This window comes from Dipodomys merriami, unplaced genomic scaffold, assembly GCF_024711535.1.
Source record: "Dipodomys merriami isolate MVZ:Mamm:240054 unplaced genomic scaffold, mDipMer1.0.p SCAF_21, whole genome shotgun sequence".
Classification (NCBI taxonomy): domain Eukaryota; kingdom Metazoa; phylum Chordata; class Mammalia; order Rodentia; family Heteromyidae; genus Dipodomys; species Dipodomys merriami.
Window position 1 is genome coordinate 7,935,843 of NW_027203493.1, and position 26,035 is coordinate 7,961,877.

The 26,035-nt window shown below is 41.2% G+C and overlaps 1 protein-coding gene across 7 annotated transcripts in view; it reads left to right on the top strand.

Moving 5' to 3' along the window:
- The window catches only part of Ambra1 (autophagy and beclin 1 regulator 1), a 221,610-nt gene that overhangs the window by 148,825 nt on the left and 46,750 nt on the right, over positions 1-26,035 (top strand). For all 7 annotated transcript variants that reach the window (XM_070032455.1, XM_070032456.1, XM_070032459.1 and 4 more), the window contains one exon: positions 13,753-13,863. In XM_070032455.1, the coding sequence (XP_069888556.1) occupies positions 13,753-13,863 (111 nt within the window). The remainder of the gene's footprint in view (positions 1-13,752; positions 13,864-26,035) is intronic.

Below are 26,035 nucleotides of genomic sequence, written 5' to 3' on the forward strand. Positions count from 1 at the left end.
CCTGTAAAATTGTTGGCCTATCACCTTTGCTCTAGGGGCTTTTCCTTAGTCCTTGAAGCTTCATCTTTCTTTCCCTATGTAAATGGTAATATGGGTGTGATTGTAGTGAAATACCTCCATGATGTTCTTGAAGCTTAGACAGGCTTTGAGTTTGAATGCTGGACAGGGTTGGGGTTGGATCTTTCCTCTCTGGGGTCAGAGCTTGCCTTTTTCTTCCATGCTGGCCCTAGCTGACTTGGCTATGTAATGCTGTACACTGAAATGTACAGGTGCTCATTTGACAGGAGCTTTTTACCCTTTAGAAGCTGGGCTCCCTAATGAGAATGTAGGCTCATAGAGCAGTAATTCACGTGTAGGTGGCCTATAAGGAAAGTTTTAACAAAAGAGTTGGTTAAGAAGCTGATTTATTTTCTTGCTTTAACTCTCTTGTCATGTGCTAAGAGGGGGCGTAAGGGGAGGGGAAGGTGGGGAATGGTGCTGCTGAAAGCATTTATCTTCATTTCTGCCATCTCCCAGTGTTTATTACCCTGTGATCGACAGATGAGGAAAGCTGCCAGTCAAACCCACGTTCAGCACATTTCCATTTCCCTTCATTGCAAATTTTAGGCTTTTGAAATCTGCATCCTCTTTGCAGCAGTAAAGGTCATTTCCCTCCTGCTGCTGACAAGTCCCTCTAGTCCAGTTCCACTCACTTGTGCTTCCACCAAACAATAAAAGCCGCAGGGGTCTCAGCAGTTCAAGACAAGTGATTGGTGAGAGCTATTCAGTGTTTGAGTCAGCCAAGTGCTCTCTTTCTTACCTTTTCCCATCAGTCCTTTTCCCTGCCAATATCTGTCTACTGTTTGTGACCAAGGCACAATGAGAGGATGACCATTTTCCTGCCTTAACCAAGGAACACCCATCCCCCACCTCCCAGGCCTGTGCTCTCATTTCTAGAGAGGTTATTGGGGCTTAAATACAAGAAAGGACACGCTATAGAGGATGTGTATGTGAAGGTAAAATGATTCTTAATAGTTTTATTCACCTGCATATTTTCTGTCAGGGGTAGAGGTTTTGAGGAAATCCCTGACTGGTGGGAGTGATTGCTTGGTATTTTTGTAAGTTTTTCAGAATGCTGTTTCTAATAATCTTTCAGTAACATAAATTCTTATGAGCTTATTTGTTTTTGTCTAAAATAGTGTTTGTGGGTGGAAGAAAGGTAATGATATTCATTTCTTTCAAAATGGATGTTCTGCTTTCATAATTACCTGTCCCAATTACATCATTAGTGTAAGTACAGGTAATTGCTTCATTAGGACATATGTATTGAAGAAGGGCAAGTCTACAAAGTGGTGATGAAAATGGGCCTTAGCCTTTTCATCTACCCACACAGGAACATCTTAGCTTGACTTTAGAGATCTAGGAGCTACCAGATGCCCTGCCAGTAACCAAGATTAGGACATAGTCTTTTTTTTTTTTTTGTCAGTCGTGGGGTTTGAACTCTGGGCCTAGGCACTATCCCTCAGCTCTTTAGCTCAAGGCGAGCACTCTACCATTTGAGCTACAGCACCACTTCCGGTCTTCTGGTGGTTTATTGGAGATAGGAGTCTCATGGATTTTCCTGCCCGGGCTGGCTTTGAACTGCAGTCCTCAGATCTCAGCCTCCTGAGAAGCTAGGATTACAGGCATGAGCCACCAGCTTAGGACATAGTCTTAATGTGATGGGAGGAAGGAATGAGAATCCAGTAAGGAAGCCTACTCCTTTTATTTGGTGTGGTAACAGGTTGCTGAACTCCATTTAGCACTGGTACATTGAAAACATTATAACTGAATCATTAGTGTTCACTCTGTTAGGAGGCAAAGTAATCAGATAGCAGCCTCACTACCATCAAGCTTTCTGAGGCTCACTAAGCCAGGCAAAGAGGTTGGTCAATCATGGGAGAGGTTGATGGGAGAAGGTAAAGGGAGTTGTTTGATAAATGTAGAGTTTCAGATTTTCAGGACAAGGTGGTACTGGAGATGTTTCATGGCAGTATATACTTAACCGTATCAAACTACACTTTTAAATATGGCTAACATAGTAAATTTTCTTTCTTTTTTTTTTGGGGGGGGGGGTGGTTCCGGTCATGGGGCCTGAACTCTGGGCCTGGGCACTGTCCCTCAGCTCTTCAGCTCAAGGCTAGTGCTCTACCACTCTCGAGCCACAGCGCCACTTCCTGCTTTTTTCTTTTTTGCTTATGTGGTACTGAGGAATCGAACCGAGGGCCTCATGCACGCAAGGCAAGAGCGCTACCACTGAACTACCTTCCCAGCCCCATAATAAATTTTCTTACGTGCTTTTTACCACAATTCTTTTTGTTGTTGTTGGTGGTGGTCATGGGATTTGATCTCTGGGCCTGGGCACTGACCCTGAGCTCTTCAGCTCAAGGCAAGCTCTTTACCATTTGAGCCACAGTGCCATTTCCAGTTTTCTGGTGGTTTGTTGAAGATAAGAGTCTCACGGACTTTCCTGCCCAGCCTCCTGAGTAGCTTGGATTACAGGCATGAGCCACCGGTGCCTGGCTACCACAATTTTTTAAAAGGCAATCCCAGATTATTTGTACTACTTACACTTTTCTAAATGGTTAGTCTCTATCTACCTGTGGGCCTAATGGACTTAGATTAATTTTTTTCTCTTCTTAGTCTGTTACAAACCTTACGCTGATGCTGTCACACAATCATGGTTTGAATTACTTTGAGAAAATGTTTTATGAGTTTTAGAAATATTTCATAGCGTTTCTTTTCTTGTATACTGTGAATATGATAGGCTTTACTATTTTCCATCTTTGACTCTTTCATTTGTTTTACTCAACACTTTTGCCCTCAGTAATGCCTTTCTAGGTTCTGCCACTAAAGTTCGTGATTTGTATGTAGACCAGTATGACCCTTGTTCTTTAGAGCAGGCACTTCAGAGTTTTTAACAGTGTTGGACAATAAAATTATGTTGATTTAGGTGGCTAATTCTTGGAAAAATTATATGTAGCCATTGAAGTCTATATATTATATAATGACTGTCTCAACATTAGATTAAGTGACTAATAGAGTATTCATTTAACCAACCTAAATCCATTAAACAGTTTAGTATTTTACTCAAAATATATTCTATGCCACAATCATAGACACTTACATTCTGTCTTTTTTTGTGTGTTTGGGTGTGGGTGGGTTGTTTTGTTTTTTTTTTCTCTCTCTGTTACGGGTCTTGAACTCTGGGCCTAGGCACTGTCCTTGGGCTCCTCAGCTCTACTACTTGAGCCACAGTGCCACTTCCAGTTTTCCAGTGGTTAATTGGAGAAGAGTCTCACAGATGTACCTGCCTGGGCTGCTTTGAACTGTAATCCTCAGATCTCAGCCTCCTGAGTAGCTAGGATTACAGGCCTGAGCCACCAGCCATTCTGCGTTTAAAAAAAAAAAAAAAAAGCCAAGCACTGGTGGCTCATGCCTGTAATCCTAGCTACTTAAGAGGCTGAGATCTGAGGATCGTAGTTGCATGCTAGCTAGGGCAGGAAAGTCTGTGAGACTCTTATCTCCAATTAGCCCCGGGAAAACTGAAAGTGGCATTGTGGCTCAAAGTGGTAGAGCACTCATCTTGAGCAAAATAGCTGAGAGATAGCACCCAGGTCCTCAGTTCAAGGGCGATCACCACCACCACCAACAAAATTATGTCCCCTTATACTCCCTTTTATTTTGGTCTCAGGTACTTAACTATAGATAATATATTCAGAATTGGTCTTTGAAACTGTACATTTTCTTTCCAAAGGAAATAATTGTTTTCCTCAAGTGCTTTTTCTGATTGCTAGGTTTCTGTGCAATATGTTCTCTATAAAATAAAAACTAATACTTAATTTTCATATGAACCTGTAATTCATTTGTAAGCATACAGTGAAATATTTTTCAGCTATAAAAAGAAATGAAATATTGACACATGCTGTAATATAGCATGGATGAACCTTGAAAACATTGTGCAAGGTAAAAAGAAGCCAGAGGGCTGGGAAGGTGGCTCAGTGGTAGAGCATGCATGAGGCCCTGGGTTTGATTCCTCAGCACCACATAAGCAAAAAGGAAAAAAAAAAAGCCAGAAGTGGCGCTGTGGCTCAAGTGGTAGAGCGCTAGCCTTGAGCTGAAGAGCTGAGGCACAGCACCCAAACCCAGAGTTCAGGCCCTATGACTGGACCAAAAAAAAAAAAAAGAAGAAGAAGAAGAAGCCAGAAATAGAGGTCTACCTAGTATATACTATATGATTCTATTATATGAAACAAAACTATAGCAAGAAGAAGTAGATTAATGATTGCCTTGGGTTAGGGAGACAGTGGGGCTGTTAATGGGCACCACTTTGGGAATATGATAAAAATTTGTAGTGATTGTTACCACAGAACTGATTTGGAGCTAGGCACCTGTGGCTTATGCCTGTAATCATAGCTATTGAGGAGGCTGAGATCTGAGGATCATGGTTCTAAGCCATTCAGGAAAGCCCATGAGACTACCTCCAATTAACTGCCAAAAAGCTGTAGGTGGAGCTGTGGCTCAAGTAGTAGAGCATTAGCCTTGAACAAAAAAGCTCAGGGACAGGGCCCAGAAAAATTGGGAAGCCGAGTGCTGGTAGTTCATGCCTGTAGTCCTCAGGAGGCTGTGATCTGAGGATCACAGTAAGTTGTTTAGTTAGACCGGCCCCAGACTTTCTAGGCTTAGCTCTACTGACCAGTTAGCAAGCCAAATCTTGGCTCCCATATAACAACCAAATAGAAAATAGTTCTTGTGTCTAGTTTTTGCATCTTGAGTTTCTCCACTCCCCTTTTTTCTTGCAATGTTAGTGATTGAACCCAGGGCGTCCTGCTTGCTAGGCAAGTTCTCTACCAATACATCAGGCCCCATTCTTTTTTTTTTTCTTTTTCTTTTTTTTTTCTTTTTCTTTTTCTTTTTTTTGGGTCCGGTCGTGGGCCTGAACTCTGGGCCTGGGCGCTGTCCCTCAGCTCTTCAGCTGAAGGCTAGCGCTCTACCACTTGAGTCACAACGCCACTTCCGGCTTTTTTTTTTCTGCTTATGTGGTGCTGAGGAATCAAACCCAGGGCCTCATGCATATAAGGCAAGCACTCTACCACTGAGCCACCTTCCCAGCCCTAGGCCCCATTCTTACTCTACCTTCTAAGCATCAGCACAGTCAGACATGGCCATTTTAAATTATTCAGTCTCAAATAAAACAGATCTTGTAGGACTGAAATATAATTTAATCGTTTCCTTCTTTGCAAGTTGCCCTTTTTTACCCTCCCCAAATTAGCTTTTCTGATAGATTTGCTAATGATTCCTATTGTTCAGTATTTTCACTGAACTGTTGAATCATACTCTTCATTTCCCTGTTGCTAGAATAGATCTTAGAGAGAGGCTAAGAAGCTGTTTTGGTAAAAGGTTCCTAATTCTTCTTTCCTAGCAACAGAATAGAGGAATTTGAGACAAGCAGGGATAGATAGATTCATGCAAATGCTCAGACTTGGTAGACCTAGTATGTAATCATCACAATATTATAACTTATTCCTAGACATATTATATATTTAAATCTCTCTTACCCCTCTCCTCTTCCCCAATCTCTGTTAGTTTCTGTCTTTCTGTCTCTCTCTTTGTCTAGATGGGATCTTATTATGTAGTTCAGGATACTCTTAAATTGATGTCCTCCTGACTCAGTCTTCTGAATGCTAGGATTGTAGTTGTAAGCCAATATGCCCAGTCTCCTAGACACATTTCTTTTTTTTCTTTTTCTTCCTCTTAGACACATTTTTGATGCTTACAGCCAACAACTTAAAAAACGTGACTTGGAGAATGAGAATTAACAGTTTGGTTTGTGCCATTGTTATTCCCTCATAGTTAGAGAGGACTGCTGAATTTAAGTTTTCATTTCTACTCTTTCTGTTAATTTTTGGGGGAGACAAGGCCCAACATGTCCCCAAGCTGTCTCAACCTCTTAAGTAGCTAGGACCATAGGCATATAGTACCCACACTGCTTTGTTTATATATCATAGAATAATCTATTCTTTTGCACTGAGCATCCGAGCGAAGGTTTCAGAGATTGTATGATACATGTGAACTTTCATGTCTTTATACATATAACAGTTGCTATTGCTTCTGTCTTTAAGAGCATTAAGCAATGCCTTGGGGTCTTTTATTTTTCAAATACCCTCCTTCCTTCCCTTCTTCCCTCCTTCCTCCTTTCTTCCACTGGTTTTGAACTCAGGGATTCACTCTTGTGTACCACTGGAGTCATGCCCCTATCCCTTTTTATTTTTTAGTTATTTTTCAGATTTATTTATTTATTGTCGGTTGTAGGGCCTGAAGTCCAGGCTGTCCCTCAGCTCTTCAGCTCAAGGCTAGCCTACTACCATTTGAGCCACAGCACCACTTCCAGCTTTTTCTGCTTATGTAGTGCTGAGGAATCAAACCCAGGGCCTCATGCATGCAAGGCAAGCACTCTACCACTGAGCCACCTTCCCAGCCCCTCAGATGATTTTTTGCACTTGCCTGGGCAAGACCCAAACCTCAATCCTCCTACCTGTACCTTCTGCAAAGCTGGGATTTCAGTCATATACCACCACACCCAATCCTCTTAATAGACCATTTTGTTTGTTTGTTTGTTTGTTTTGTGTATTAGTACTAGAACTTGAACTCAGCTCTGGATTACTTTTTTTTTTTTTTTTTTTTTTTTTTGGTCAGGCGTGGGGCTTGAACTCTGGGCCTGGCTGCTGTACCTGAGCTTTTCAGCTCAAGGCCAGTACTCTACCTCTTGAGCCACAGTGCCCCTTCTGTTTTCTGGTGTTAATTGGAGATAAGTCTTGCCAACTTTCCTGCCCAGGCTAGCCGGCTTTGAACTGTGATCCTCACATCTCAGCCTCAGAATAGCTAGGATTATAGGCGTGAGCCAACAGCACCCATTCAGAGGCTTTTTTTTTTTTTTTTTTTTTTGTCGTGGGACCTGAACTCTGGGCCTGGGTGCTGTCCCTCAGCTCTTCAGCTCAAGGCTTGTGCTCTACCACTTAAGTCATAGCGCCCCTTCCAGCTTTTTCTTCTTATGTGGTGCTGAGGAATCAAACCCAGGACCTCATGCAAGTGAGGCAAGCACTCTACCACTGAGTCACCTTCCCAGCCCCCGGGGCATTTTTTTATAGTCAAGGGACTAGAGGTGGGACCTACTCTGGGATGCAGTTGGACACTGAAGATAGTTTGTAGGCAGGACAGAGTTCAGGTCTGCAGAGGGTGGTAATGCCACAGATCCAGGAGTAACCAGGGAGAGCCCTGGGGAGAGTTCTCTTTTCTTTGTGAAAGGCAGGGTGGAGTTCAGGTTTGGGTGGAGGGCATTCTGCTAATTGTACCTGGGGGCTAGAAATAGTGCTGAGGGCTTAGATTGTCAAGCCCAAATAGAAGACATACTAGCAGTTTCAGTCTTAAAAATCTAGAAGTTTTAGATTTCAAGCTGGGCATGATGGTGTACACCTGTAATCCAAACTGTCTGGAAGGTGGAAATAAGATTGTGGTTCGGAGCCAGCCTAGGCAAAAAAAAAAAAAAAAAGACAGAAACCTTATCCCAAAGTGGCCCATGTCTATGATCCTAGGTAAATAAGAGATAGAGGTTGGAGGATGACATTCTAAAGGCAATCCCAGGCAAAACTCAAGATCGTTACCCCCAAAATAGTTTAAAAAGGACTGGAGATATTGATCAAGTGGTTGAGCACAAAGCTATAATGTAGACACCTACACACACAAAAAGAATGGAACAAATGGAAAGAAGTGGGGAAGGGAAAGGAAGAGAGAAGAGAAAAAAATAAAGATTCTGGAGAAAAAAATCTAAAAGGAAGAAACAGAAAACATGTTTCAGGTTTCAGAGTATTTCAGATTTTGAAGCCAACCATGGTTATGAATGCCTGTTCAAATCCTAGTACTTAGGGTTTGAGGTTTCAGATTTTCAAGTTGGAAATGTTCAACCTGTGGTTGGAAGCATGGCATATAGAGGTTTGTGGCTTCTTTCACTTTGTAACTCTATTTGTGCACGTCCTTCCATTGTAGTCTGAATAATCCATTATATGGACGTGCCATAGTTCATGCATTTTTCTGCTAATGGACATTCTTGTTACTTCCAAGTTGTAGCAATCATGAATAAAGTGCTATAAACACCAGTGTGTAGGTTTTTGTGTGAAAGTAAGTTTTCAACTCACTTGGATAAATATCAAGAGGCATGATTTCTGGATCATATGGTAAGAGTATGTTTGATTTTGAAAGAAACTACCAAATACTGTCTTCCAAAGTAGGTGTGCCATTTTATATTCCTACCGGCAGTGAATTGTTATTCTACATCTTGCCAGCATTTGGTGTTATTAATATTTTGGATTTTAGTCATTCTAATATATGCCATTGTGATAGTGGTTTCTTACTGTCTTTTTAAATAGTATTATAAAGGTAATGTACAGAGGGGTTACAGTTACATGTCAGATAATGAGTATATTTCTTTTTGGATAGTGTCACCCCTTTCTGCCTTCTGGTTTTTCTTTCTCATCTAATGAATGTCTATTGTCTAGTGGGTACCACTGCTGCATTTGTTCATCCTATGTTCACATTTCTATCCCTCCTCCTTTAATCTTCCAAAGACAGATAAATAATAAGACAAAAAGGAAACAAAAATAACAAAGCAAAAACTTGTTTCCATTTCCTGCAGTTCATTTTGATAAAAATTATTATATATTTTTTGTTGTTTAATTGTTTGCTGTTCTTGTCATGGGTTGAACTTAGGGCCTGGATGCTGTCCCTGAGCTTTTTTTTCAAGGCTAGCACTCTCCCACTTTGAGCCACAGCGTCACTTCCAGTTTTTGAGTGGTTAATTGGAGTCTCATGGGGACTCTTCTGCCCAGGCTAGCTTCAAACCATGATTCTCAGATCTTAGCCTTCTGAGTAGCTAGGATTACGGGCATGAGCCACATATGCCCAGCTGTTGCTACTTTTAGTTTCTAGTTTGTAGGAGGATTTGTTTTGTTTTGTTTTTCTGTTTCTCTCATGGTATAGCCTAACCTGGCCTCAAACTTGCTATCCTCCTACTGGCAGGTGTATACCACCATGCCCAACTTCTATAGTAATACTTTCTAAAAATATCATTCTTAAGGTTAAAATATAGCTGGCACCAGTGGCTCGAGTCTGTAATCCTAGCTACTTATAGGCTAAAATATGAGGATTGTGGTTCAAAGCCAACCCTTTGCAGGAAAGTCTGTGAGACTATTTGTCTCCAATTAACTACCACTACCAAAAACCCAAAAGTGGAGCTGTGGCTCAAGTGCTGCAGTGCTAGCCTTGAGCAGAACAGCTCAGGGACAGCGCCCAGGTCTGGAGTTCAAGCCCCAGGACTGGCACACGCGTGTGCACGCACACACATACAAATATATATATGTATATGTGTATATACCCTGTAATCACTTGACAATGTCTGGGGGACATTTTTATTTTGTTTTTTTCTCCCCCTCTCCCCCCATCCGGGTTGAACTCAGGGTGTAAGCACTGCCCCTGAGCCTCTGTGCTCAAGGCTAGTGCTCTACTCCTGGAGCCACAGCATTACTTCTGGATTTTAGTAGTGTTTTGGAGATAAGAGTCTCATTCTGCCCAGGCTGGCTTTGAACTGCTGGCCTCAAATCTCAGCCTCCTTCTTAGCTAAGGTTACAGGCTGTAAGCCACTGGCACCCAGCTTGGGGACATTTTTAGTTGTCACAACTAGATAGAGAGAAATGTTCCATCTAATGGATGGAGGCCAGGGATGTGGCTAAAGGTTCTACAGAATTATATAGCCCCAAAATAATAATAGTGTGGAGATTGAGAAACCCGGGGTCTAGTTTGTACTGTCTTTTTATTGCATGGAAGAATCTGGGGCCTTAGAAGTCTCTCAGGAGTTGGTGTCTGAGGCTGAGTGCCTCCTCTGTAAATGTTTTTTGCCTCAGTCTATTAACTGGACCTGGAACATTTCCTATACCTTCAGTTTAGTGGCCAGCAGTCTACTAAACAGGATGATATGTTTTCTTTCTGTTGTTTCCAAGAGACAGGCTCAGTTGGCCTGCAGTTCTTCCAGAAGAAAACCTGGTGACAATTTTCTAATCTGTTGCTGGCATCTTTCACTCCCTAATCTGTGTTTACTCGGCAGTGAAAATCGACTCTCTGGTGCCAGGCTCTGTTCCTCCTTAGTACTTTGGCACCATTGGTAGAGAACCAACCCCTCCCTGGTCTCTTCACAGTGCCACCCTACACATTTATTTCATTGCACAGCTGTTCTCCAGAAGTCTCTTAAGCATAGACTGTACAGGATGCTGCTGGAGCCAGGGGCTGGATTCTCAATATTTGAGTTACCAGTTGTAGATCCAGTACTAAGAAAGCATCTGGTTATTCTTGAACTGTTTCCCTGTCTGTAATTCTCACACCCTTTCCAGAATAGGCTCCTAGAAAATAGTTTATTTGTTCAATTTATTTTATTTCCTCTTAGCAACAAGCATTTCTTTCATCATATATAAAGAAAACTCATGTACCTCCTTTTTTGGGTTATATGCATTTCTAGTAAAAGTAGAAGAAATGGTGAGGAATTAAAGCTATTTTAGAGGTTAATAGTCAATGGGAGATGTCAGTCATCTAAATAATAGGTGCATAAGTATGGAAAACAATTCAGGGCTAGGAAAGTGGCTCAGTGGTAGAGTGCTTGTCTTGTATGCATGAGACCGTAGGTTCAATTCCTTAGCACCACATAAGCAGAAAAGGCCAGAAGTGGCACTGTGACTCAAGTGGTAGAGTGCTAGCCTTGAGCTGAAGAGCTGAGGGACAGTGCCCAGGCCCAGTGCCCAGGCCCAGAGTTCAGAAAGAAAAGAAAACAATTCAGAAGCTAATACCATAGACCCTGGATCATAATGAAGACATTCTTTCAGGTAACTAAGTTGTGGACCTTGTAACTAAAAAATAATTTGCATTATTAAAGAGACCTCAAAAACAAAACCAAAACACAAAAGTTCCTTTTAAGAGAACAAGAGAGGTAGAGCGCTCGCCTTGAGCTGAAGAGCTGAGGGACAGCTGCCCAGGCCCAGAGTTCAATCCCCACGGCAGACCAAAAAAAAAAAAAAAGAGAACAAAAGAAAGCTGGGCCTGTAATCCTACCTACTCAGGAGGAGGCTAAGATCTAAAGATTGTGATTCAAAGCCAGCCCATGCAGGAGACTCTTATATCCAATAAACTACTCAGAAAAGATTGGAAATAGTGCTTTGGCTTAAGTGGTAGAGAGCTAGCCTGAAGCCAAAGAAGCTCAAGGACAGCACCCAAGCCCTGAGCTCAAGCCTAGGACTTGCACATGAGTGTACACATAAACACAGAGAAAACCTGGGAAACTTACTCTGTTATGAAATGAATAATTAATCATCTAACTATTAAAGGCAGCAGGACCTCAATAGGGATTTGAGGTCAGTGGGCACATGGGTTATGTCCCCAGATGCTGCTGTCTTTGGCTTTTAAACAGATCATAACTGTTTTGGAATGGTCTTTGAATTTGCAAGATTTGAATACTTTTAGGGTGCTGGCCTATCTAGAATAGAGGTTTGTTTTTTTTTTTAACTTTTGAGTATTATCTGCCTAAGGCACTTTTTTGGTTTCTCTTTTTCGTTTTCATTTTCATTTTTGTTTTCTTTTGTGGGGGTGGGGTGGGGTAAGTAGATTTAGGGCCTGGGTACTGTCCCTGAGCTTTTTCACTCAAGACTAGCAGCTCTCTACCATTTTGAGCCACAGCACCACTTCAGGTTTTCTGGTGATTAAGTGGAGACTAAAGGCTCATGGAGCCAGGCACCGGTGGCTCACACCTATAATCCTAGCTACTCAGGAGGCTGAGATCTGAGGATCACAGTTCAAAGCCAGCCTGGATAGGAAAGTCCATGAGACTCTTATCTCCAATAAACCACTAGAAAACTGGAAGTGGCGCTGTGGCTCAAGCGATAGAGCATTTGCCTTGAGCTGAAGAGCTGAGGAGCAGTGCCCAAGCCCAGAGTTCAAGCCCCACAACCAACCAAAAAAAAAAAAAAGGCTCATGGAGTTTCCTGTCCTGGTTGGCCTTGATTCCTCACCCCCAGATCTCAGCTTCCTGAGTAGCTAGGATTACACGTGTGAGTCACTGGCACCTAGCCTAAGGCACTTTTCATACATTTTTTCTTAACCATAATATATCATAGGTATACATATAATACATAGCTTATACTCTGATCTTTGGAAGGGGAACAGGTGACTGTAACTAAGTATTGAGGGCCTTTTAGCCCCCTACAAACTAGTTTTCACCACTAGGAAAGCAGTGAATACTGCTTATGTTGAGAATGCATAACCTAGAAGTAACATCACTATGCAGATAAAATTATTTATACCTTTTCCTACAAATTAAAACTGAGACAGTAACAGTTAACTAATTTTGACAAATGTCTACTGTTACTATGACTTGGTATAATTGGGTAAGAGTTAAAAGAATACTTTTCATTGCTTATATGGAAGACATTTTCTTAACTGAACAATCTGTCATTTGAGAAGAAAATAAGGGGACCCACTAGGAGTAGCACAGCAATAATTAGAGTTTTGTAAAAGATATATGTTGTTCATATATTGCCTTTGCAGTGATAGGCAGAGAGGAGAGATTAGGTAATCCTGAAGAATTCAGCTATCAGATTGTCCATTGTTTCAAGACTAATAATTGCTAATAAATTCAGTTTCTCAAAGGAGTTGATTTGTAGCTGAGAACACCATTTAGGTTATGCAGCATATAAGAATGTTCTATTCTCCATGAAGGATTGGCTCTGTCTGATGAGAAGGTTGGTTGTGTATGAAATGCACCTCGGAAGGAGGAGGAGGAGAAAATGACATGTTCATGTAAATGAAATACAACTGCAAATTAAAGTGTCACCCTGTTAAAAAAAATCCATTTTTTTATTTAATTGGTTACCAAGGAAAAATGTCATACAGAAGTGCATATCTCAGGGAAAGTTAAACTGAAATATTACAAGTGAATCTAGATACAAGGAAGTTCCTGGAAGGGATTATAAAAGATTGCCTTAATAAATATATTCTGATGCTGCAAAGCTAGGCTCATATATATCTGTTGTGTTACATGCCAGGGTTCCAAAAGAGATGAGCAAATATTACCTTATTTGTTCTTTACAGCCTTTATCCAAAATCAGCTAGATACTAGCTGCTTCTTTGGAGAAAACCTCCTTTTGAAATGTTTTATCATAGAAAGAAGATCATGTACAAAGGAAGGATAAAATAGGAAGGGTTGGTTATTAAGATTATATTTACATGTAGAATTATTTCTAGTGAAACATGTCTGATTTCTTTTTGAGATGAGGACTTGCCAGGTTGTTGTGTTTTTGTTTTTGTTTTTTTTTGGGGTGGGGGGGTGTCTGTCGTGGGCCTGAATTCTGGGCCTGGGCACTATCCCTCAGCTCTTCACCTCAAGGCTAGCTCTCTGCCACTTGAGCCACAGCGCCACTTCCGGCTTTTTTTTTCTGCTTATGTGGTGCTGAGGAATCAAACCTAGGGCCTCATGCATGCAAGGCAAGCGCTCTACCACTGAGCCAACTTCCCAGCCCCTCGGTTTTCTTTAACCTTAGTATGGTTCTTTCTCTTCTTTGCTACTAGTCTCAGTGTTGTTTTGTATTCTACATTGAAAACATGCAGATACATGCTGTAATGTGCTCTTTATCTTCTTCCCATCAGGGGCAGTGATTGGTGATGGACAGTCTGCTGTAGCCAGTAACATTGCCAATACGACCTACCGGCTCCAGTGGTGGGACTTTACTAAGTTTGATCTTCCAGAAATCAGTAATGGTAAGCCAACATAAAAAGGAATGTTTGTGGAGAGGTTGTTAGTGAAATGAGCTCCCTTCCCATAGCTTAGTCCACTCCTTCCCATCTCCACAGCTTAGCATGCTGCTCCCTTCCTAGGCAACACTAGGCCCATGTAGTAAAGGCAGTAAATAATCAACTTCCAACCCCCTTTGCCTTGGGATGGTACTTTTCCGGGGCAGCTACCACCATATAAGGCAACAAGAGCCCCTTAGAGTGACCTTCAGGTCTGGGCACCTACAGGACCCCTTATCTACTATTTGGATAGCAGCCATAAATCCTAGTCTATACCATGATGAAGCCCCGGGCCCACATGTCCACACCAGCATCTCTGCCTCCTAGCCCCTTCTAGCTCCTCCTAAGCCTCCTAGGTTATATAGGTCACCTCAGACAATAACTGGTGTTTCTTCTCACTTCTCCCTTGTGAGAAGAGGTCTGACTGGCCCCTTTCCTGGCAATAAACCTTTCTTTGTTCTTTGTACCTGGATGTCTGCGTGGTGATCTGGAAAAGTCTAATAATCTTTCAGAGGTATATTGCTGATGATCCAGAAATAAAAAATTCAAGTAGCACTGGAGTTTTTGTTTTTTTTTTTTAATCATCTTGTTGAGTAGTTGATGACCATGAACGGGTCCTAATAGCTCTTCCATAGCTCCCAGTTAAGAAATGAATGCCAGGAGGCTGAGGTCTCAGGAGGCTGAAATGTAAAGGATCATGATTCAAAGTGAGCCTAGGCGGAAAAGTTTGAGACTCCATCTCCACCTATTCAGCAAAATGTGGGATTGAGCTGGGCACTGGTCGGTCATGCCTGTAATCCTACTCAGGAGGCTGAGATCTGAGGATCTCAGTTCTAAGCTAGTCTTGACAGTAAAGTCTGAGAGACTCTTATCTCAAAGTGATAAGAGTGCTAGCTTCGGGGGAAAAAGCTCAGGGACAACATCCAAGCCCTAAATTCAAGCCCCACAACTGACAAAAAAAAAAAAGGGGACTGGAGGTGTGGCACAAGTAGCAGAGTGCCAGCTGTGAGCAAGAAAGCCAAGTGAGGGGCTGGGAAGGTGGCTCAGTGGTAGAGCGCTTGCCTTGCATGCTCAAGGTCCTGGGTTCGATTCCTCAGCACCACATAAGCAAAAAGAAAAAAGCCGGAAGTGGTGCTGTGGCTCAAGTGGTAGAACGCTAGCCTTGAGCTGAAGAGCTGAGGGACAGCTCCCAGGCCCAGAGTTCAGGCCCCACGACCGGACCCCCAAAAAAAAGAAAAAGAAAAGAAAGCCAAGTGAGAGCACAAGCCCTGGGGTCAAGCCTTGGTATTGGAACAAAAAGAAAAAAGAGAAATTTGAATAGATCATTCAGGGCATTTCCCTTGAACATTTGCCCAGAGGAGTTTGTCTACCAAGTAATTCATGGACTCAATGCCTGAAATTTAGATGGATCTGAGAGGAAAATGACGAGAAAAAGAAGGGAGTGTAAGAACTGAGAGCTCTATCTTACCTTGAAAGACTGTACTGATATTAAACTCCTTGATAAATCCAGAACTGAATGGGATGGGATAGTATGGATATGGTTGATACCTGTGTGTGTGTGTGTGTGTGTGTGTGTGTGTGTGCGCGCGCATGTGTGTGCATGCGTGTGCACATGTGCGCGCGCATGTGTGTGTTTTGTCTGTCATGGGCTTTAGCTCAAGGCCTGGGATAGTATGGGTGTGGTTGAGACCTGGGGTGTGTGTGTGTGTGTGTGTGTGTGTGTGTGTGTGTGTGTGTGTGTGTGTGTGTGTGTGTGTGTGTGTGTGTGTGTGTGTGTGTGTGTGTGTGTGTGTGTGTGTGTGTGTGGTTGAGACCTGGTGTGTGTGTGTGTGGTTGAGACCTGGTGTGTGTGTGTGTGTGTGTGTGTGTGTGTGGTTGAGACCTGGTGTGTGTGTGTGTGTGTGTGTGTGTGTGTGTGTGTGTTGTCTGTCATGGGCTTTAGCTCAAGGCCTGGGATAGTATGGATATGGTTGAGACCTGGTGTGTGGGTGGGTGGGTGGGGGGGTGTGGTGTGTGGGTAATGTGTTTTGTCTGTCATGGGCTTTAGCTCAAGGCCTGGGCTCTGTCCATGAGCTTTCTTGCTTGGCTAATGTTCTAGTGTTCTACTACTTTGAGCCACAGCTCCATTTCTGTTTTTTTGGTGGTTAGAGATAAAAATCTCAGGGACTTTTCCTGCCGGGGCTGGCTTCAAATCTCAATCCTCAAAAATCTCAGCCTCCTGAGTGGCTAGGATTACAGGCCTGAGCCACTGGCACCCAACTGTCTTTTTTATTATTATTATGATTAAGTAGTTGTACAAAGAGATTACAGTTCCATAAATCAGATTATGAGTACAATTCTTCTTGATAATGTCACCCCTTCCATTATCTTTCCCAATATTTCACCCTCCCATCCCTACATAGTTACCTAGTTCCAATTTTTACATAATGTACATTAAGTATAGAGACTGCATTTGCTCACCCTTCTTTCTTCCATTATTGAACCCCCTCTCCCCCAAAATATATTTTTATTTCTGGTATGGTATTCATTTTGGTAAAAACAGTTTGGTAAAAACACCGCTTTACTGTTTGTGTGTAAATGCATTAACCCCTGAATATGTTATCATTCATGTTTGTATTTTACATCTAGCTTCCACATATGAGAGAAAACATACGCTGTTTGTCTTTCTCACCTAACACAATTTTTCTAGGTCCATCCATTTCCCCACAAATGACGTATTATTCTAGTAGACGAGTAAAATTCCATTGTACATATGTATCACCTTTTCTTGATCCACTCATCCCTTGTAGGATGTCTGGGCTGTTTCCATAACTTGGCTATTGTGAATAGTGTGACAATGAATATGGACATGCAGTGTCTTTACCATATCCTGACTTGCAATGCCCAAGAGTTGTACTGTTGTATCATAAGATAATTCTGTTTAGTTTTTGGTTTTTGTTTTTTATTTTGGCGGTCCTGGGGCCTGAACTCTGGGCCTGATGCACTGTCCCTCAGCTCTTCAGCTCCAGGCAAGCACTTTACCACTTGAGCCATAGTGCCACTTCCAGCTTTTTCTGCGTATGTGGTGCTGAGGAATCGAACCCAGGGCCTCATGCATGCAAGGCAAGCACTCTACCACTGAGCCACCTTCCCAGCCCCTATGTTTAGTTTTTTAAGGACTCTCCAAACTGCCTTCTAGAGTGGTTGTACTAGTTTACATTATCGCCAGCACTGTAATAAGGTTCCTTCCTTTCCTCCTCCATCCCTGCCAGCTTTTGTTATTCCTGTTCTTTAAGCTGCCCAATCTTATTGGGATGAGATGGAAATCTCAGTGTTGTTTTGATTTGCATTTCCTTTATGGGAAGGGCCTTCCTCCTTTTTTGTCTCAGTTTTACTTTTTTCTACTTTTGTTTTGTTATGCTGCTGGTCCTGGGGCTTGAACTGGGGCCTAGTTGCTATCACTGAGCTTTTTTGCTTAAGGTTAGTGTACCACAACTTGAGCCATAGCTCCCCTTCCGGCTTTTTTTTTTTTTGGTAGTTAATTGGAGATAAAAGTGTCACAGACTTTCCAGCCACAGGAGTAGCTAGAATTACAGGTGTGAGCCACTAACATCCAGATCTACCTGCTTACCTGCCTGCCTGCCTGCCTGCCTGCCTGCCTGCCTGCCTGCCTGCCTGCCTGCTTTCCTGCTTTCCTTCCTTCCTTCCTTCCTTCCTTCCCATATGCCAGTCTTGGTATTCTTACCAGGCAAGGGTAATTAAGTTAATATTTTGTATCTGTTCTTAATGAAACCTTAATAACAGTAAGTGCTTCTAAGATACATGTCCAGGTATCTGTCCTTTAACTCTACAAGGAATCCACACCATCCTGTCTCTTTTGAAGATCCAAGTTTATTTATTCATTTCTAGGTTTCTGGCCCATGTTTATTTAATTAATAATAAATGACCATAGTTTGTTTCTTTATTTTGTCAGGTCTTTAAAAATTATGATCTGAATATATAATTCAAATTCTATAACTACTCACTGCTCAAAAACCTTTCATATAAAAGGATATAAAAAGTCTCCCCAGCCAGGCACTGGTGTGGCTTATACCTATAATCCTGGCACTCAAGAGGCTGAGATCTGATGATGCCAATTCAAAGCCAGCCCAGGCAGTAAAGTCTGTGATTCTTATCTCTGACCACTAGAAAACTGGAAGTTGCACTGAAGTAGAGTGAGTGTTAGCCTTGAGCAAAGAGCTCAGGGACAGAACCCAGGCATTGAGTTCAAGCTCCACAACTGACAAAAAAAAATCTCTCAACTCAATTTTCTACTACCTTCCACTTCTTGACATAAGGAACCTTGATTAGAAATTTCTTGTGTACCTTTTTAAGAATATTATATGTCATCAGGAACGATACCTATAATTCTAGCTACTCAGAAGGCTGAGATCTAAGAATTGTGATATGAAGCCAGCCTGGGGAAGAAAGTTCATGAGACTCTCATTTCCAGTTAACTACCAAAAAAACTGGAAATGGAGCTGTGGCTCAAGTGGTAGAACATTAGCCTTAAGCTGTAGAACAGCTCAGGAACAAGAGCCTAAGCCATAGGAGGAGCACGCGCGCGCACGCACATACACACACACAGAGCAAAGTCATATTTTTTTCTCTAATCAAATGGCAGCTTGTTATACACATTCTTTTGTATTTTTCTTTCTAAAGTGTATCTCAGTGATCTTTCTATATCAATATGTAAAATTTACTTTTTTGTGGCTATTTAGTATTTTACTTTTTATATGTGCTAGAATTTTTTTGTGTGTGCTAGAATTTTTATTGCCAGTGTCTTATTGAAAGACTTCTAAGTTTATTTTTTTCTGTACAAACCGCTGCAATTGCCACTTTGCATGTGCAAGTATGTTGATAATACAAATATCTTGAAATAGAATTACAGAGAGGAAGAGTATAATTTTGGTAGCTATTAGCATATTACCCTCAGTACAGACTGTGCCAGTTTATATTCCCCCCTAGTTCACCAGAGTGCCTCACAGAATATGATATCAGATTTTTAGATATTTGCAAGTCTGATATGATAAAAAGTAGTCCATGGTAGTAATAAGTTTGTTTCTCAAGTTTCAGAGGCAGTTGTGCCTCTTCGTGTGCTTTGCCATTTGTGTTACCTTCTCTGGCCAGGTCCATGTACATTTCCTCATCTTTTCTTGTGTTACTGGTCTTTTACTTAATAATTCTTCAGAAACTCTTTATAAATTGGAAATTAACTTTTGATAGGAATTTCCTATCTTTTGGCTTTGCTGAAAGGTTATTTTTGTTGTAGAACTTATTTTAAGTCAGAATTACACAACTTTTTTTTTTTTTTGCCAATTGTGGGGCCTGAACTCTGGGCCTACGCACTGTCCCTCAGTTCTTCAGCTCAAGGCTAGCACTCCACCACTTGAGCCATAGAGCCACTTCCGGCTTTTTCTGCTTATGTGGTGCTAAGGAATCAAACCCAGGGCCTCATGCGTGCAAAGCAAGCACTCTACCACTGAGCCACCTTCCCAGCCCCACAACTTTTTGTTTTATAATATATGATAGAAATTTTGTCATCAGAATGTATGTTCAGCCAGGTGCCTGTAACTCACGCCTATAATCCTAGCTACTCAAAAGGCTGAGATCTGAGGATCACTGTTTGAAGCCAGCCCAAACAGAAAAATCCCATAAGACTCTTATCTCCAAATAACCACTCAACTGAAGTGGTACTATGGCTCAAATAGTAGAGCACTAGCCTTGAGTACAGAGGTTCAGGGAGAGCACCTAGGCCTGAGTTCAAGCCCCCAAAAAAGTATATTCAAGGTGTGGCTCAAGTGATAGCATGCTTGTCTAATAAGTGTAAGTGTTATGTGGCAAGTTTTTTGGACTCCTAGTTTCCACTTGGATTCTCAGGAGAATCCTTGCCTAGATAACTGTAAAATGACTTCTCAGTTCTGGAAAGTTCTTTTTTTGTTATTGGTGATGGTGGTGGTCATTGTGAGGCTTCAATTTTGGGCCTAGGCCCTGTCCTTGAGCTCTTTCATCAAGGCTAGCACTCTACTACTTTGGGCCAAAGCACCGCTTTTGGTTGGTGGTTTAAGACCCTGCCCAGGCTGGCTTTGAACTGAAATCCTCAGATCTCAGCCTCCTGAGTCACCATGAGTCAGGCATGAGTCACCAGCACCCAGCTGAGAGTTCTTACTTTCTTATCCATTGACTGTGACAGGGCTAGACATGTGACTCAAGTATTAGAGCACCTCCCAAGCAAGTGTAAGGTCCTGAGTTTAAACCCAGTACTGCTAATAATAATAATAAAAATAGTAATAAGGAAATGGCTGTGAAAAATGAGGTCTTAGCAAGCAAAGAGACAGAAAAAGAATTTTAAGGGTTGGAGTACAGCCCAATTGCAGCATTTGCCTGGTATTGCCAGCGCCCTGGATTTCAACATGTAAATACTTCTGTCCAGCTTTACATGAAATTAAAAATCATGCATAATTTGTTCCTTACTCATTTTAATTTGTGGAAAAATTAACAAAAATCATTGTCTTTTATCCATATCATAGTTGATCTGGTGAGAAAGAATTAGGCAATTTGAGAGTTGGTGTATATTTAAATTTTTGTTAAAACTTAAGTTGGTGTATATTTAAATTTTTGTTAAAACTTAAGTTCTAGAGTCCTATTGAAATGCATCCATATTTTTCTAAAAATCAGTCTGGTGATGATGGATAAGGTTATTGATTAGTTACCTGCTGTACAGCTAGTGATTGGCAGGTAGGAATTCATACAGGTTAAGGACACTTTAGGAAAGTAAGATGTTCATTTTACAGTATTTCATTAATAATTTAATTTTGGTTTTGAATGATTTGAGTAAAATTTTGTTCTTTGTTTTCTTCAGATTAAAACCTTATAAATACAAAGAATTTTTTTACAAAAAAGTTTATACCACTTTACATTTGTGGTTTCTAGATTTTGTATCATCTTTAGGATCATTTAGTACTTTACATTTTAGCATTTTACATTTAAATCTTTGATTTACTAGGGAAATTAATCTCAAATAAGCAAAACACAATCCAACTTTTCCCCTATATGATTCTTCATTTGTCTCAACCATTTAATACTCCATTTGACTGATTTAGGGTACTATTTTCATCATACTATTAGTTTCTTTTGTATTTAGGTATATTTCTGGGCAATCCTATTCCAGTGATCTGTCTGATTATTCATAGGATTATTCATATTTTGGTCAGTTGTAGGGCTTGAACTCTAGGCCTGAGCTCTGTCCCTCAGCTCTTCAGCTCAAGGTGAGCACTCTACCTATTGAGCCACAGCACCACTTCCTGTTTTCTGGTAGTTAATAGGAGACAAGAGTCTTAGATTTTCTTGCCTGGGCTAGCTTTGAACCACGATCCTCAGATCTCAGCTCCGAGTAGCTAGGATTACAGGCGTGAGCCACTGACACCCAGCTCCGGCTTACATTTTTGAGCCCCTATGTTTTAGAATCTGGTGGAACTAGTTTCCTGTTATTGGTATAGTTTTTTTTAATCCAAATTTTCCTTCCTACTTTCATATTTTTAAAACCACTCTGGCATTTTTGTTTTTCAATACAGATATTAAACTCCCTCCCAATCTTGTTTAGTATAATTGTTAGAATCACATTTATAAATAAACTTAAGGAGATTCAGTATATTTATTTTATCTTCTTATCAAACAGGAGTAATTTAAAGTCTTCCTCATTGCTTATGTTTATTTCTACGTATTTCTTATGCTTATTGGTAGAAGTTTATTTATTTATTTATTTTTTAGTTGACCATGGTGCTTGAACTCTGGGCCTGGGCTCTGTCCCTGAGCTCTTCAGCGCAAGACTAGCACTCTACCACTTGAGCCACAGCGCCACTTTAGTTTTCTAGTGGTTTATTGGTGATCAGAGTCTCACAGACTTTTCTGCCTAGGCTGGCTTTGAACCATGATCCTCAGATCTCAGCCTCCTGAGTAGCTAGGATTATAGGCGTGAGCCACCGGTGCCCAGCAGAACTTTTTTAAATATTGCTATTCACAAGTAAATTAGATCTGTGCTTATTGTTTTTAAGTAAAATCTATAGAGGTTTGGGTATTATAATTGAGAACTTTTGTGGGGTTGTTTTTTTTTTTTTCATTTGTTTGTTTTTCTTTCTTTGGAACAATTTAAATAGTAACTGGAGTAGTATTGGAGCAGTATTGAAGTTACTTACTTTTTCCTCCTTATGCTCCTTAAAGGTTTAAACCTGAGGCTGGGATGTAGCATAGTGGTAAGCACTTGCCTAGCAAGTGAAATGTCATGGATTTGATCCCTAGTATCAAAAAAGAAAAGAAAAAATATAGCTTTTTAAAAAATGGTTTAAACCTGGTGCTTCTCTCTTCTAAACATAAGGAAAGGTCGGTGGGTATTTGTTTTTTTCTTTAGCAGTACTGGGGTTTTAACTTAGGACTTTATGCTTCCTAAGCAGTCATTCAGTAAGTACTACTTGAGCTCCTTTGCCAGACCATTTTTGTGTTGGTAATTTTCAGAATAAGGTGTTGCTTTATAACTAGTCCACTCATCTTTATTCCTTTTATCTGTGCTTTTCTTTGTCTCTGGAGTGGCAGGTGTCTTCCATTTGACCTAGTCATTGTTTAAGATGCAGTCTCTTGAATTTTTTATGCCTGGACTGAGCTCAAACACCAATACCTAAGTAGCTAGGATTAGAGACTTGAGCTGAGGGGGGAATTTTTTTTTTTTTAATTCTATCAACTGACTAGTCAAGTACAGAACTCTTTGAGATACTGTGTGTCCCAGGCCAGCCTTGTACTTGCTTTTTAACCCAAGGTAGATTTGAACTCTCCTCAGCAGTACTTTGAGCTACAGTTCCACTTCTAGTTTTCTGGTAGTTAATTAGAGAGAAGAGTCTCACAGACTTTCCTGCCTGGGTTGGCTTCAAACCCTTATCATCAGATCTCAGTTTCTGGAATAGGATTATAGGCATGAGCCACCAGCACCCAGCTTTGCACTGTGATTCTTTAAAAGAATCTGATTATAATTCTAAAGATATATCTTCCTTTACCTTTGAGATACAAATTTTCGATCTCTGGAGAGTGCTAGTTATTTAAATGAATTTAACCTGCTTCCTGATCTGTGCTGGGCTTCTGATTCCCACTTGTTTGTTGTTTTTATGCAATTGGATATCATTTTACTCTTATTTTCTTCTTGATCCAAATAAGAACATTTTATGGTTTTGGCTTTCACTATATAGTCCAGTCTAGCCTCAAACTGAGGCTGCCTCAGCCTGAGTGCTGGAATTACAGGCATATGACACCATACCCAGCTTGATCTTCACTTTTGATAGATTCAGTTAGTAAAGTAAATTGGGAATTTGTCTTAATGTAGGATTCATTTTTTAAAGTTAACCTGCCTTCCATCGGAAGGTAGATTTTGGCTTGGGAACAACACAGCCCATGTCTGAGAACCATTGATCTTGAGTTTTACTTATGGTTCAGCAGATGCCAAGTTGCTGGTCATTTGGCTTACCCTAATTGTATTTAATTAACTTTTTTAGAATTAGACTAAAGTGTTTTGATACCTGTTTGTCTTGCTTCGCATTAAGGGAGTTATTGAATTACTATCTGTAAAAAGAAGTTTAAATAATGTTTTATATATGTAGATAATTTTGAAACTGCTTCAAAACTAATAATACTGTTAGGTTCTCTGGGATTTCTTTTGTTTTCTGTTTTACTATGATTTTTAAGAGTAAACTTAAGGGATGAATAGCTTTTATCACTAAGTGTCCTGGTACAACAGGCCTTAAGAAATCCAGTGGATAAGATGAAGTTAAGCGAAATGAACCCCAAGATAGGAACACAAGTGGTTTTTTCTTTTGTCTGTCTGTCTGTCTTTCCGTCTTTCCCTTCCTTCCTTCCTTCCTTCCTTCCTTCCTTCCTTCCTTCCTTCCTTCCTTCCTTCCTTCCTTCCTTCCTTCCTTTCTTTTTCTTTCTTTCTTTCTTTCTTTTTTGTCCGTCATGGGTCTTGAACTCTGGGTCTGGGCACTGTCCCTCAGCTCTTCAGAGCTCAAGGCAAGCACTCTACCACTTGAGCCACAGCACCACTTCCGGTTTTCCAGTAGTTTATTGGACATAAGAGTCTCATAGACTTTCCTGCCCAGGCTGGCTTTGAACCGAGATCCTCAGATCTCAGCCTCCTGAGTAGCTAGGATTACAGGCGTGAGCCACCGGTGTCTGGAGTGGTATTTTCTTTCTTGCTATTGTTTCAAACATATATTTATAAGGTACCATGTGATTTTTTTTGTTGTTGTTGCTTTATATGTTCCTCCCCCATGATATAACCCTTGTTATCACTGTATTTGATGTTGGTATAATTTGGGGAGGGGAAGGGAAAAAACAAAATATTTAAATAGGGATACAGGTTGACCCATTGCAACGAGATGTACAAGACACTATGTCAAAAAAAACTAACTTTACAATTTAGGCAGGTGGGGGGGGTAGAGGGAGGAGGAGGAGCATGTAGTTGTGGAGGTGGGATAGAAGGGAAAAACAAAGGAGGAGGCAACAATGCTTGATAAGAAATGTACTCATGCCGGGCGCTGGTGGCTCACGCCTGTAATCCTAGCTACTCAGGAGGCTGAGATCTGAGGATCGCGGTTCAAAGCCAGCCCGGGCAGGAGAGACTGTGAGACTCCTATCTCCAATAAACCACCAGAAAACCGGAAGTGGCGCTGTAGCTCAAGTGGTAGAGCGCTCGCTTTGAGCTGAAGAGCTGAGGGACAGCGCCCAGGCCCAGAGTTCAAGCCCCACGACTGACAAAAAAAATAAAAATAAAAATAAAAAATAAAAAAAAAAGAAATGTACTCATTACCTTGGTCATGTAACAGTAACCCCTCTGTACAGTATTTTCACAATAAAAAACTTATTAAAAAAAAAAAAAAAGAAATCCAGTGGAGAGCAGGTGCCAGTGGCTCATGCCTATAATTCTAGCTACTTAGGAAGCTGAGACCTAGAAAATCAAAGTTTGATACTGTCTGGGGCAGAAAAGTCAGTGAGACTGTTTCCAATTAACCAGCAAAAGAAGTGTGGCTCAAATGGTAGCACTCTAGCCAAGCAAGCAAAGTAGGAGTATGAGGCTAAGTTCAAGCCCCAGTTCTAGCATAAACGAAAATAGTAGATAAGTGGTATATGGCAGGCCACTACAAGGGATGTGACTGGTGCCTTGAGGCTGGGGTGCCTACAGTGTCATTTGGAGATCTGGTCTTCTGCTGAAATCAGAAGGGTCGGAGATAGCCAAGAGGAAATTTTTTTTTCTGCTTATAAACTCCCTTGGGTTTTTCAAATTAGTATCTAATCCATTTGCAAAAGCATTACAACTGCTAATTGTTCCCATGGCCTCATCTGGTCATCCAACAAAAGGCTATCCATCGATCTTTGTACAAGGTGTTTGTTTATAATTTATGGAGTTTGATAGGATGGCTGAGCCATCTGTTCCTCCAGGCATCAGTATTTCTCCCCTTATTTACTGCTAGGGCATTTTCAATTGGAAGTAATTTCTTTCCTACTTCTCTCTCCCTACCTCATTTTTGGTGGTACTGGAATTTGAAATCAAGGCCTCACACTTGCTAGGTAGGTATTCTACCAGTTGAGCCATGCCCCTTGTCCCCTTTGAATTTTTTTTTGGTTGATCATGAGGCTTGAACTCTGGGCCTAGATGCTATCCTTCAGCTCTTCAGCTCAAAGCTAGTGCTCTACCACTTGAGCCACAGTGCCACTTCCAGCTTTTTCTGCTTATGTGGTGCTGAGGAATTGAACCCAGGGTCTCAAGCATGCAAGGCAAGCACTCTACCACTGAGCCACCTTCCCAGCACCCCCCCCCCCCCATTGAATTTTTGAGTGTCTTGTTATGTAACCTAGACTGGCCTCCAATCACAATCCTCCTCTCAGCTTCCCAAATGTTGAGATTATAGGCATGTGCCACCATTCCCATTTGATAATCATTTCTAATTAGGAGGAATTACATTGAAGAATCTGGAACATGATTCTCTGATGTATCCTGCATCTCTTTTCTTTCCTATTCTTTATTCCCTCTTAGCTGTCCAGGTAACTACCCCATCATCCTTGCCAAGTACATTTTCCTCTA